We start from the raw sequence: 12836 nt of genomic DNA on the forward strand, positions 1-12836 counted from the left end.
CATGCCTCAGTGATGCTTTGTACTTGCAGACCAGTCACAGTGGGCTTAATAGTGACATCAGTCTTAGAATATAACATTTTCCACTAAGTTATCTTCTTAAATACAGTGATGATAAAACCAAAGGAGTTCTGACAGAGTTCAGAATGTATTTTCAAAAGTGAGTTTGTTAGGACAAAAATTATCGTCATAATGAAAGGTGGTTTTCTTCATTAGAGTGGGAAGTTATCTTTCCCAAAATGTATGTTTTATTTAAATTCATTCATATATGGAATCTCATGGGCTTGTATTGCTTGTTTCAATTTCCAAAATTACCCCAAACATTTCTCTAAGTGTTTACCATGCATTGATATGTATTTCAATATTTACTTAACAGCTACACAATTATTGATATAAGAAAAAAACTGTGTGTGAGAACAATCCTGTTTAAACTTTTCCAGGATGTTTAAACAGTATTTTTAAGAATTTTAATTTTATATTTAAACCTTATTTGTATCAATGCCTGTATAGTACTTCAAAACAGCAACTGGACTATGCTTGCTTCTGTTCCTGCATTATGTGATTGTATTTTTTGTACTGTATTTTGCATACTAATTGATACTTATGTATTGATTACACTTGTTCTTTTCCATTGGACTGAAACATGGAAAAAGTAAAGAACACCCATGTCAGTTGGTGCTTCTGCTCATTATAACCTAAACTGTTCTAGATTCTCCTGGAGTGAAATCTGATAGCCTTCAACAGTGGCTTGGTTCAGTTGTTGTCTTACTACCGGATGCTTTCTGTCCTAGTATGTAGCACCCACAAGTCTGAAGATGAGCAATGTAAAATTAGTATCATCTGCTCCATTAGTTTAATTGGAGGTACGTGGAAAGGATCAACCAGAGCTACCAGATACATCTGGCTAAACAGCTTTATGGCAAGTCGTTCTGCAAGAACAGCACTGTTCTGTTCTCTGCTTTCCATGACTATCTGTTGATCACTGGGAAGCCAGTGTTCTTTATGGGCCATGAACACCTGAAGACAGCGATTGTATGCAGAGGTGAAGATGATGATGCTTGTGCTGGAAGATGTGCTTATAGCAACGTTGACTTGTCGCTGTCTGGGGCTGGTCCTCCAGGAGCTGAAGTGCCTGTGTGTACAGTATGTTTATTTTCTAGGACCCCTGCTGTGCATTCAAAAGTGCTGCAGCTGCATAATGTGACATATGTATGTGATGCAAACAGGCTTTCAGAATGTGTGGATGAATAACTTTGTACCCAGACATTAGCGTGAATCTAATACTATCTGTACCTCCTGCAGTTAGTCATGGCATGTCTGTGAGTTACACACTATGTGCTGTAGTTTGAATGAGCAAAAATGCACTTGTGCTTTCAATTGGAACAAATTTGTACTGCTCAGTGGTCCTGCAGCAAGCAAAATGTGTGTTAAAGCTTATGAAACTGTGGCCCTGAGTAAGTGCTGTCAGTGCCTGTTGAATGAGTGGCCATAATTCATAAATTTAACACAACTATTAACCATTTGTTCTTTAGTTTTTTTCATAGACTTGGTAGTCTGAGAAGTGTGGCTTTTTTCTTTGGCTTAGAACTGCTTAAATCTTGTCACAGCACCTCCTTTATCCCTTTCTTCCAAATATGTCCCGATGAAATTCAGGTGGGAGAGAAGTACTCTGAGTAACTTGTTTCCAAGCTGGTCTGCAGTTTGCACAGCCATAGCCAGTGGCCTGCAGCTCTAGTAAAAAGCAAAACTTACACTGACTTCATATTTTTGATTGGAATATTGATAATAACACATGCTTTTATTGCTGGGAAATGTTGAAATTGCATAATGATAACCATGAAAGAAACACGTGAGAAATTTCTTGTGAGAAACTTGGGGAACCATGGAGCTGGAAAACACACAATGTGCATTTTGTTTTTCTTTTGGGTACTTACCATAGAGCTTGAGCTGGAAATCTGCTTTGAACATTCTGCTACCTAATTGTAACAGTGGCCACACTGCAAAGTTCTGATCTGGTATAAACTTGCTCTGTAACTCAGATTTTTCTGGGAGTGTGGGATGTGACCATGGGTTTGTTTTAGACTAGTTTGTTTGTTTGGTTTTTTTTTTTCTGGATCAGATACCACCTGTCTATATCACAGTAGTTCTCAGGTTGAATCAAGTATTTTCTGGATCCAGCATTCCTTTCTTTTGTTGTACGAGCCAGTGAAAGCTCCTGGGAAGAGTGCTCTGGCTAATTGGACAAATTGTGACTTTCTATTCCAAATCTGATGGGAAACAAATACTACTGAGAGATCTTGTAGTGCAGAGCATTGGTGCTTGCAGTCCTTAGTCTAAAAAGTTGTAGAATGGTACTGGATAGAGGGCACACACATATATAGGAAATCCTCTGTATGTATACACATACACAGAAAAATCTGTCTATATTATAGCTTCTTGATAGTAACCCTACCAACCAACTGTGACTTATTTTATTAAGCCTGCAGAGGAGATATTTCCTTTCTAACACATGCCTGTTACATCTGTGGACATAGTTTAATAGAAAGCATTGATAAAATCAAGTAAAATAAAATGAAGTCTCTGAGGCCTGTGTAGAGGCAAAGACTAAGATCTTAATTCTGTCACATAATATATGTTTCCAAGAGCCTGACAAGCATAACAGACTGTTAGAGTTTGCCTGTTTTGAGTACGTGGAAGTTTTCTCTGAGTGAGTGCTAGAAGCTTAAATATTTCAGAAAGAGAGAAATAAAAGCCCAAATCGGTTCCCCTGACCTTCTGGGGAGAAGGGCTTCTGCTACTACCTTGAATTGTTTCTTTCTTATTCATGTAGCTGTTGAATAACTCGAGTGTTTTTACTTTCCCACTACAAAACTGCTCACCTTCTTAGTTACCGTTAGATTTTCATTAGGAAGTCTCAGTTGAAGACAACAGAACTATTATAGGAAATACATTTTCACGATTCTGAAAATTGAAATTTGGGAAGTGAGCATATTCATTGCAAATAATTATTCTTTCAGGTATATCAAACTGCAAAATGGCTTATGTGCACTTTTGATTTCGGATTTGAATTACTTGGATGGTGCCCCAGCTGCTTTATCTTCAGAGGAGGAAGATGAGGAGGAGGATGATGATGAATCTGAGGAGGAAAGTGATGAAGATGATGACTCTGGAGCTGAGATTGAAGATGGTAGAGAAGGTTTCGATGATGAGGACTGTGATGAGGGGGATGAGGGTGAGGACAATGACGGAGATAACGAGGATTTCAATGATCCTGATGACAGTGAATTAGAAGAGCTAGCTGAAAAAGAAGAGACAAGAAAGAGAGGCTGTACAGAAAAACAGGTATGTACTTAAAGCTGTAGGGTGAAAAGATATATAGTGAGCTTTCTTATGGTCTGAAACCTTGTGATTAGGCATTCAGACTACACCTCCTTTTTATTGTGCCTGTCCTGATTGATTTATACCTCTGTCATTTTCCTGAAGTGTTTCTTGAAGCAGCTTTTAGTGAATTTTGTATTTCCTCTAGTCTGCAGCAGCCCTCTGCGTTGCTGTTGGCAGCTTCTCTGATCCCGAAGATCTGCCTGGATTAGCACACTTCCTGGAACATAGTATGTATCTGCTCCTATTTCTTCTCCAGCTTCAGTGCAAAATGAGTGCTATCTACCTCTGAATTTCTGTAGTATTTTAGTCTAATTTCAGCTACCCCAGAGTTTATTTTCGTTAGTTAAAAAATTTGTGTTTTTATAAAAATACTGATTTAGTACTCTTACTATGGGAGAATGTGTCTCATACTCTTTGGCAGGCTGTGCATTAAGGTACACTTTTCTGTTATCCATTAAATGTGAGGGGAAGCATGTTACCTATGGTTTTATAAACTAGGCTGGAGCTACAGACCTTTATCTCTCTAGTAAAAGATGATGAATTAGTAATACAGGCACAGAAACCATGTGAAGTTTCTGGCCAGATGTATCTTAAAATACTATTCTTGACCGATTGAGGCCAATCATGCCTAGAAAGGCACTGTTGTTTCCAGTCTGTCTGGGCCTTCTGCTAAAGGCAGCTTTCACTAGTTATTGGGCAGATTACAGAGTCTGTTGCTATTTAGTAGTTAGCCTCTGCGTGTGAGCTGTGGGTCAGTTGTGGGTAACACTGAGCTGAAGAGGGGTTGCTATAGCTGCAATTAATGTCATCAAATTCTTGTCATCTTGGTAATCTTGCTGATTTTTGTTCCAGTGGTTTTTATGGGCAGTTTGAAGTACCCAGATGAGAATGGGTTTGATGCGTTTCTGAAGAAACATGGGGGCAGTGACAATGCTTCAACTGACTGTGAGCGGACAGTCTTCCAGTTTGATGTGCAGAGGAAGTACTTCAAAGAAGCACTTGATAGGTAACTTCATATAAATGGTGATTAGGTGGTAAGAAATGTTTGTATGTGCCTCAGGAAGTTGGGTGTAGCTGTTCAGCTCTTCATTTTGAGGTGATCAAGGCTGTTGCTGAACTTCCACAGGTACTCATACTACCACAGAGGATATTGAATATAAAGAAAATATTATTTCTGTTTGGATATCTTACTGTTTTGTGAGACACTTCCTATGTAGCTGCTGTGTGATTACTTAGGATCTATGTAAGTCTTAATGCTTATAGCTTTTTGATTGTTTTACCACCCTTAAACTAGTAGCATTGATGACAGGCGAAATCTTATGCAGTGTGGCAACTGTTCTCCCAGAATCCCAGTGACTCATCCTTTGAAATATCTGTCTGGATAGAGTTAGTGGGGTTTTTTAAATCTTTGGTTTTTGTTCCAAGACTAATTCATGAAAGTAGGTAGAAGGGCAGCCTTGAAAGTTATGGTACAATGTGTGCCTCAGAAGGGTACGTTTAACCCCATCCAGGTTATTCAGTCAAGTATTTTTTGTCAGAAGGTATTTAACTTGCTGTTTTGTGCTGTGGGATATGTTAGTACAACAGAGCTCCACCTGTTGGCATGGTTTCCTTCAGTGAGAAGAAATTAATTATTCGTAGGGGCATGTCAGCTGAGGTTCTTGATGCTGTAAAATAGGAGGAGAGTAGACTCCACTATGATCAAAATACATTCCTGTGATGATGCCAAGGACAAGTCTTTGCACATTTTAGCAAGTACTACCTAAATCTTACTTTACTAGGCCAAATTCAGCTTTCATTTTCAGATTAGTCCAGTTTTTCAAAGTTTAGAAGTTCAAAAGAGTCAGAAAATATAATTGCAGTCTGTCGCAACAGCTCACTTAGTGGAGGTGAAACACAGAAATTATGAATTCTGTAGAACAGCATCTAATACAAAGAAGATAGATGGACGTTGCTAATGATTTCTGGTCATTCAAGCACTTATGGATCTAAAGAAATTGAAAGATACCATCTTTCAGTAGTCTTTAGCTTACTGGGTCCTGTTGCCATAGAATTACTGTTAACCTTTTGCTTCAGCAAGTTCAGTGCATCATTAAAAACTCAGCAAATAAAATAGAAATGCTAGATTCTCTGGCAGCCTTCTGCAGAGCTTCCATTTCTTGCAGATTTGTCCCTTTCCATTGCTCTGCTCTCTACGAGTACAGGAGAAGATATGTATCGGGATGACAGCACTGACTTTTATAGTAGATAATAAAATTGTATTGGATATAAAACCTTCTGTTTCAGGACATAAATCAACGATTTGTTGCCTGGAGTTAGGACAAAACTTTCCCTATGGTCATGTTGTTCCTAATGAGCAACTGAGGATTTAGTCTGAGGCATCTGATGCTGGTGCCTGTTATAGGCAGGAACTGAACTAGGTGGATCACTTGTCTGATCTGGTATGATCCTTCTTAGGATGTGAAGGCAGATACTCCTGCATCCATTAGTGTCATACCCTACTGTATCCAACCAAATCATTCTTACTCTATGGAGCATGGGAGCCCTGCCCTTTAGTTTTTGATGCTATCACAAAACTGGCTTTTGTCTTTCCTTAGGACAGTCAAGAATTACATAATTTGTAGTAGGACAAGCAACGTTATAAACTAAAAATAGCGGATGTTGGTTTTAGTTGTTGGGGGTTTGCCCTAGCTTAATAGATACTGAAGAAAAGCATATGAATTTTTCTGTTTCGTAGGTGGGCACAATTCTTCATTCACCCGCTGATGATCAGGGATGCAATAGACCGAGAAGTCGAGGCTGTAGACAGTGGTAAGAGCATCTTTTTCTGTGTGTTTAGCCCATATTCTTAAAGAAATGAACAGTGAACAAGGTGCCTATAGCTCCAGCATAGCCCCAGTGTGTTCTGCAGTCCTCTCTGGAGTTAATACAAGTCGAGGTCACTGTGCTTGTCTCCTTATTGTAATGCCTTAATAGTTACAAATTTGCTTTACAGAAGGAAGTTGAACCTGGCATAGAAGTGAGTGGAGTGTTCACTTGATCTTCTAGTATGTTATGAATAGTTCCAGGCTGCCTATAAAACTTCACTGTTTTAGAAAAGAACTGTTATTGGCACATATACTAGCTGGTTCAAATATGTATTCCAAGTCTTTTTCATCTGTCCTTTGACTCAGAAGACTGAGCAACTTGATCTTTGAATTTAGTGTCAGTCTAAACAAGGACCTGTCTTTTGTGTTAAGGTGTGGTTTCTTCAACAGCTTAAGCCAATTTACGCCTTCACTTGCACTGCCCTTATGCGGATCCACTCCTTCCCTTGTACTGACACTGTAGTAATGAGCTGCCCAGTAAACTGTGTCAGCTTGATGAACTGGCTGCAGAATAACCCAGCCAAAAAGATTATTTTACAGCTGTCCTGTGCATGTTTCCTATTACCAGCAAAATCAGGAACAGGGAAATTCAGTTCGAGAGGGTAAATTCTTGATTTTGGTAGAATCCCATATTTAGATTAGTGTAAACTGATTGTAAAACTGTGTTTCTTGAAACTATCTTCCTCAGCTTTCAATTTCTTATTTCATTATTAGGCTACAAGTTGTTCTTTGTGATATATGGGAGAAGCAGGTTTGTAATTGTTCTCTGGCCCTTTCTTCAGGGCCTGACCCTGTAGAATATTGATGGCCTTGTGTTCCCATTAAATTTATTGGATTTAGAGGATTCACATGGGACATGCTGAGCGTTACATGCTTCCCCTCCTTATCCCTTTCTGTACTTTTCAGCAATGAGCTACAGTTTTCCTCATCTCTTGACTTACATTCATTACTGCTAGCAAGTCCTGTTTCTTATCCTATTTCACTACTTCGTCATACATTAAACCAAAACTATTTCAGTCTACATCTGTGTGGTATGTCTCCTTTTCAGTTTGGTGGGGGTTTTTGTTTTGTGGGAACATGACCTCAAATTTTAATGCCTGCTACTGCAAATTCTTTAAATTAACAGAGTATCAGCTAGCAAGACCCTCTGATGCAAACAGAAAGGAGATGCTGTTTGGGAGTCTTGCCAGGCCTGGACATCCTATGAAGAAATTTTTTTGGGGTAAGTTATGAATTTATGGTATGAAGTGGCGGTAATACTTAATTTAACCACTTAAAAGATGCACTAACGTGAGCTATCTTATCACAGCAAACACTAGCCTTGCTCAGAAATACTAGAGCAATTATTCATTTTACAGTAAAATGTTTGGGAATAAAAGCAGCTGTCTGCTTCTTAAGGTACTTGTGTTCTCATACTGCTTTTTGCTGATGTTAAAGCTAGGTTGCCCTGGGCATATAATCATGTAACTTTTGTTAATGTAAAGGTGGTGCTCTCTGAGTCATCTCTGTCTTGCTTAAGCTTGTTTTTTGCTATTAAAATTTCCTGGAAAAATAAAGTACTTCTGGATTTGTGACTAAAGAGGCTTTTCAAAGTAAGTAATTCACTGTTGAACTTGCAGAAGTAGATCTTCACAGCCATGTGAGTGGAGCAGAAGGGAAGTTTGTCCTTCCTTGCCTGGACAATACAGAGTCCTAGCTCCCTCACCCTTGTGGTGCTGGTGAGCATGTAAATTGCAGTGTGATGGGTAATAGAGTTAGTCAGCTTTGAAATGTAGATTATTTTTATGACGTTCTGTAATGACATACACTGAACATCACATTTTCCTCTTTTTCCCTCCCCTGTTCTGCAAGTTTCATTGGTGAGGAAATAGCTGGCAACACACAATGAGCTGTGCAGTACATGGTATTGGTGATTTGATAGTGCAGGAGGACTCTGCCCTTCCTTGTCATAGAAATATCAACTGTTCTTATAATAGGAACTAGAAATTGGAAGATATTAAATTTCATTTAACGTTCCTTGAAATCCAAATTTCTATTAGGCATTTTTAATGTGCTTACCATGTCTAGACTTAGTGCCAGGGGAGGAAAAGAAATTCTCGGTATAACTGGTCTTGACATAACCAGTGTCTAGATAACTAACCACCTTTTAATGTTTACAGGTAATGCGGATACACTCAAACATGAGCCTAAAATGAATAATATTGATACCTATACCAGACTGAGGGACTTCTGGCAGCGCCATTACTCTGCTCACTATATGACTTTAGTTGTCCAATCTAAAGGTAACGTCAGCTGTTCCTTAAAAACAGGCTCATTGCTGCTGTTGGTGTAGTGCTTTTGGCACCAGCTCAGCTGTAGCCCAAGCTGTTTTAGTGGATTGTCCAGTCCTGCAGGAGGTATTTGTATGTAGATTTTAGCCTGATTTCCAAATGAAACAAGACTTTAGTAATTGTGCTGTGTTATTGTCATCCTGTCACTTCTTGAGAAACTTTGAACTGAAACTGTTGAATAGGTTCCAGATTAACACAGAAGGTAAAATCTCAAAGATATATTTAAAAAATATTGTAGGAATGTAGAGTCAGACCACTTAACTGACTTAATGCTGCTGGTTTCTCTGCCATCAACAGTGAACCTCCACAGAAAATGATGGGGAGACTGAGACTGGGTCTCCCAGATGTCTTGTTCTGTTTGAGGTTCCTTCGAAAGAAGTCTTAAAATAAAACATATTTCTCTAGGAAGAATATAGATTCTAAGGTTTTTTTCCCCCATAGACTGAAAAATTCTGTACAAATGGAATTGAGTTTCATTTCAGCAGAGAACTTTGGGCCTATGTGTAGTTTCTGCTGAGAATAAAAGGAAGAAATTTCTTAGAAGTTAAGCATGTAGCAGAGACCTGTGCTGAAAATAAATAGTTGTGTGGACTGAAGTTAGGTTTGTGCTTAGGGCTTTTGTTGAATGCCAGAACTGATTGGAATTACCATCTGTAAAATGGAGATGGTAATAACAGAGGTGGTAATTCTTTTCTTCTCCTAGGCTTTTATTTTCTGTCTAGACTGTAAACTACTTAGGGCATTGAATGCCTCTTGAATAGTCATTTACATAGTGATATATTGTAATATTTCTTCTGGTCATTGGTAAGAAAATCGAAAATCATGGTAACTGATAACCAGCCAGGTCAACTTTGTGTTTCTATCTCTGTTAAAACAAAAGAAACCATGAATCCTCCAGCCTTTTCTGTTGTTGTAGTTTAGCATATACAGCATCACTCTAGGAATTCAGAGTGCTTGCTTAAACAAGCAATTTCCAATTGGTCAATAAACTTCTGAATCTTGACACATTTTGTTTAGGAAAGAGGATGGGGAGAAGGAATTTTTAGCACTGGGACTGCGTTTGGGTGTGAAAACTGATGTGTATATTCTGGACATAGTGATGAAATGAGTCTGCCAAGTACTGGTGATTTTGTAGATCCCGAAGTCAGTAATTTCTTTTTACAATTGCACCAGATACTACTGAACTTTAAATCCCAGTTGTATCAGCCTGAGATTTCAGCACTATATACAAAACCAGAGCCATGATCAAAGATACAGTTCAGTGAATATTAAGAATCAGCTCAAACGAACAGCTTTGAAGCTTACAGTTTAGAACTTAGCAATTTTAAAATATACTGACCTGCAGCCTCTTTAAAATAACTGAACTGGTAAGATAAGATAAAGAATGTGTCTTAGATCTTCAGGAAATTGCATTTCTAGCTTTCTTTTTTTCTCTCCTTATTAGAAACACTGGATACGTTGGAAAAGTGGGTGACAGAAATCTTCTCTGAGATCCCAAATAAGTAAGATTCTTTTGATGCATAAAGGCATTACAAGTTATAAAATTATCTGTTCTTAAATTGATGTTTTTTAAGAAAATATCCTTTACTGGGAAAACTAAGGAAATTAACATTTGTTAACTAACATCCTTATCCAGAAAAAAAGGGCAACTTTGGAAATTTAAGACTGACATTAATTGTTTCAGGAAGATTTTGTTTATGCTTAACAATTACTTGGCCTGCAAGCTATGTGGTGCTAACTTGCAGCAGTGGTTGCTTAATATGTGCTGATACCTTGATTTTATAATAAATCATTCAAACCTTGATTATAATATTGCATTTCTTATCTTTGCTTTATGTCAAAACTAATTAGCAGCAAAATAAATTAAGACTGTATCTTGAATTTAAGTGTCATTCTGAGGGTAGCAACTGGTTAGAACTTGATCTTTTTTTTTGATAATTCACCCCAGTGTGCTGTCTGAAAAGGGGGTTCTGCAAAAGCTTTACCAACTTGAAAAGCAGTTTATTTCCCCTTTCATTTTCTGCTTTTGCAAGATGTTTATTTCTGTGGTGCATGGAAATGTGCTTGTGAAAGTCTAATGCCAGACAGAGATACGTTTGTCTCTCCTGACCCCCCATCCTTCTGGTTCCTCCTTCCCCACAAGACAATCCATCAGGATTCTGTGAGCCCAGGGCCAACTCAGGAAGTTGTTTACGGTGCTTGGCTTTCCTTTCCCTGTGAGGGAAGCAAGCTTTTTGTTGTTACTGCCTTGGACAGGAGAGGGAGGAGTTGATGGGGTACCTAAATCTTGAGTAATTACTCTGTTGTGTGATCAGAGTGCAGGTGAATGCCAGGTTGCCTTCCAGTTTGGGCTGGGTGGATCCTGGGCTGCACTCTTTGCTAAGGGCCGTTGTCTGGTGTACTGCCAGTGTTACGCCAGAGCTATGGATGCTTACATCTTGTGATTATCTCAGCATAGCCTTGAATCCTTGCCAGTAACATCACACTTTAATTTTGCTTTTAAGTGGTTTACCCAAACCCAGCTTTGGCCATCTGACTCAGCCTTTTGACACACCAGAATTTCACAAGCTTTACAGAGGTGGGTAAAATAGATTTGTTTAAATATTTTGAATACCTAGCTTCATGTTTTCTCTGTGTGATTCAGATACTTTGTAGAATAATTTTATGTGGTTCTGAATAACTTTTAACCATTCTTTCTGCATTATGTAAAATTTCTTATTTATGTCTAATCATATGTATTTCTTTTCAATAAATTTATTTGTGTTCAGTTGTTCCAATCAGGAAGGTTCATTCACTGAGTATCACTTGGGCGCTTCCACCACAAGAACAGTATTACAGGTATGGTGGTGCTGCATTTTATTTCTTCTATGCTTATGTTGTGAAAAATTTATTGACTTTCACAACAAACCAAAGAATCTCATTTATTTGTGTTACAGATTACTTTGGTTCAGCTAGGGGAACGTTTTTTAAATGAGTTAAACTGATGCAGATATGGTTCCTTTTATAAATTGAGTGGAATTGGTACACTGCTGATTTAACGTCATTCCTCACTGACTCAGATCAGTCATTATGTTCTGAACTCCCACATTTTTAGCTTATTATCCTGATGCTGCCTGAAAATGCAAAACTTGGCATGAAGAAACAGACAGTGTATATTTTAGTCATTTGTCTAGTGATCAAGTTCTTTCTGTGAAAGATATTACCTCCTGGCATTTTATCTCTTTCAAAATTTCTTTCAGGGTGAAGCCACTTCATTATATTTCCTGGCTGGTGGGACATGAAGGCAAAGGCAGTGTTCTTTCTTTTCTTAGAAAAAAGTATGTATTTTTTAAGCATACTAATTAAATGCTTTGCTATGATTAAAATAAAGGCAAACTCTATATATATAGAAAATACATACATACAAAATAAAAGCAGACCAAGTCTCCTTTTTTGTATCAGCGTTTTGTAGTGATATTCTTTAAATTTATGATAGACCCAAGTAAGAAGTAAGTGGTTTCTGGTCTGTGATCCATGGATCAGCAGTATCTGTGCCTGATCTTTAAGAGATCTCCCAAAGGTAACTTAGCTTTTTCACTGTTTTTTCTCAAATTCTGTATCCTGAGATTCCTATCTTTATGTTGGAAAAGGTGATTGTAAACTGTAAACAGACTGAAAGCCATTGAAGTAAAGCTATGATAATGCTAAGTGTGACTAAGGTCAAATAAAGCTGAAATGAGTAATTAGTAAGTGCCTTTAACTCTTCCATAGATTTTGGGCTCTTGCATTATATGGAGGAAATGGTGAGACAGGATTTGAACAGAACTCCACTTACTCCATCTTCAGCATTTCTGTGACTTTGACTGATGAAGGTTACAAACACTTCTACGAGGTATGGTTTACTGTAAATTAATTGTCTTACTGTTTTCCTAATGTATGGAAAAATTAATCTATTCCTTCCTGTCTGTAGGTGGCCCATGTTGTATTTCAGTATGTGAAGATGCTGCAGAAAAGAGGGCCAGATAAAAGGCAAGTGTTCGCCAGTACTTCAGATATTCACAAGATTGTCCTTTTTCCATTAGCCTTTTATTTGTAGTGTTTGCACTTTTTGTGGGGTTACTAGAGTGTAAATGGTGAGTCAGTAGTAAAGCTTGTCTCTGGGGAAACATACCAGTTAAAAAAGTTTAAAAATAAATTTGCTAAATGTTTATGCTTGTTTCTTGGTGCTTTTAGTTTGATTTACTGTGATCCGATTTCTAATTATAATAAGCTGAACTAGTGT

General features: G+C 38.0%; 1 protein-coding gene across 1 annotated transcript in view; it reads left to right on the forward strand.

Annotated features, from left to right (window-relative positions):
- The window catches only part of NRDC (nardilysin convertase), a 29444-nt gene that overhangs the window by 1913 nt on the left and 14695 nt on the right, over positions 1-12836 (forward strand). Inside the window, exons 2-13 of the mRNA XM_074832047.1 lie at positions 3015-3339; positions 3524-3605; positions 4231-4384; positions 6116-6189; positions 7372-7467; positions 8405-8527; positions 10020-10077; positions 11080-11153; positions 11344-11413; positions 11815-11892; positions 12326-12446; positions 12525-12583. Coding sequence (XP_074688148.1) covers positions 3015-3339; positions 3524-3605; positions 4231-4384; positions 6116-6189; positions 7372-7467; positions 8405-8527; positions 10020-10077; positions 11080-11153; positions 11344-11413; positions 11815-11892; positions 12326-12446; positions 12525-12583 — 1314 coding nt within the window. The remainder of the gene's footprint in view (positions 1-3014; positions 3340-3523; positions 3606-4230; positions 4385-6115; positions 6190-7371; positions 7468-8404; positions 8528-10019; positions 10078-11079; positions 11154-11343; positions 11414-11814; positions 11893-12325; positions 12447-12524; positions 12584-12836) is intronic.

This window comes from Strix aluco, chromosome 8, assembly GCF_031877795.1.
Source record: "Strix aluco isolate bStrAlu1 chromosome 8, bStrAlu1.hap1, whole genome shotgun sequence".
NCBI lineage: Eukaryota > Metazoa > Chordata > Aves > Strigiformes > Strigidae > Strix > Strix aluco.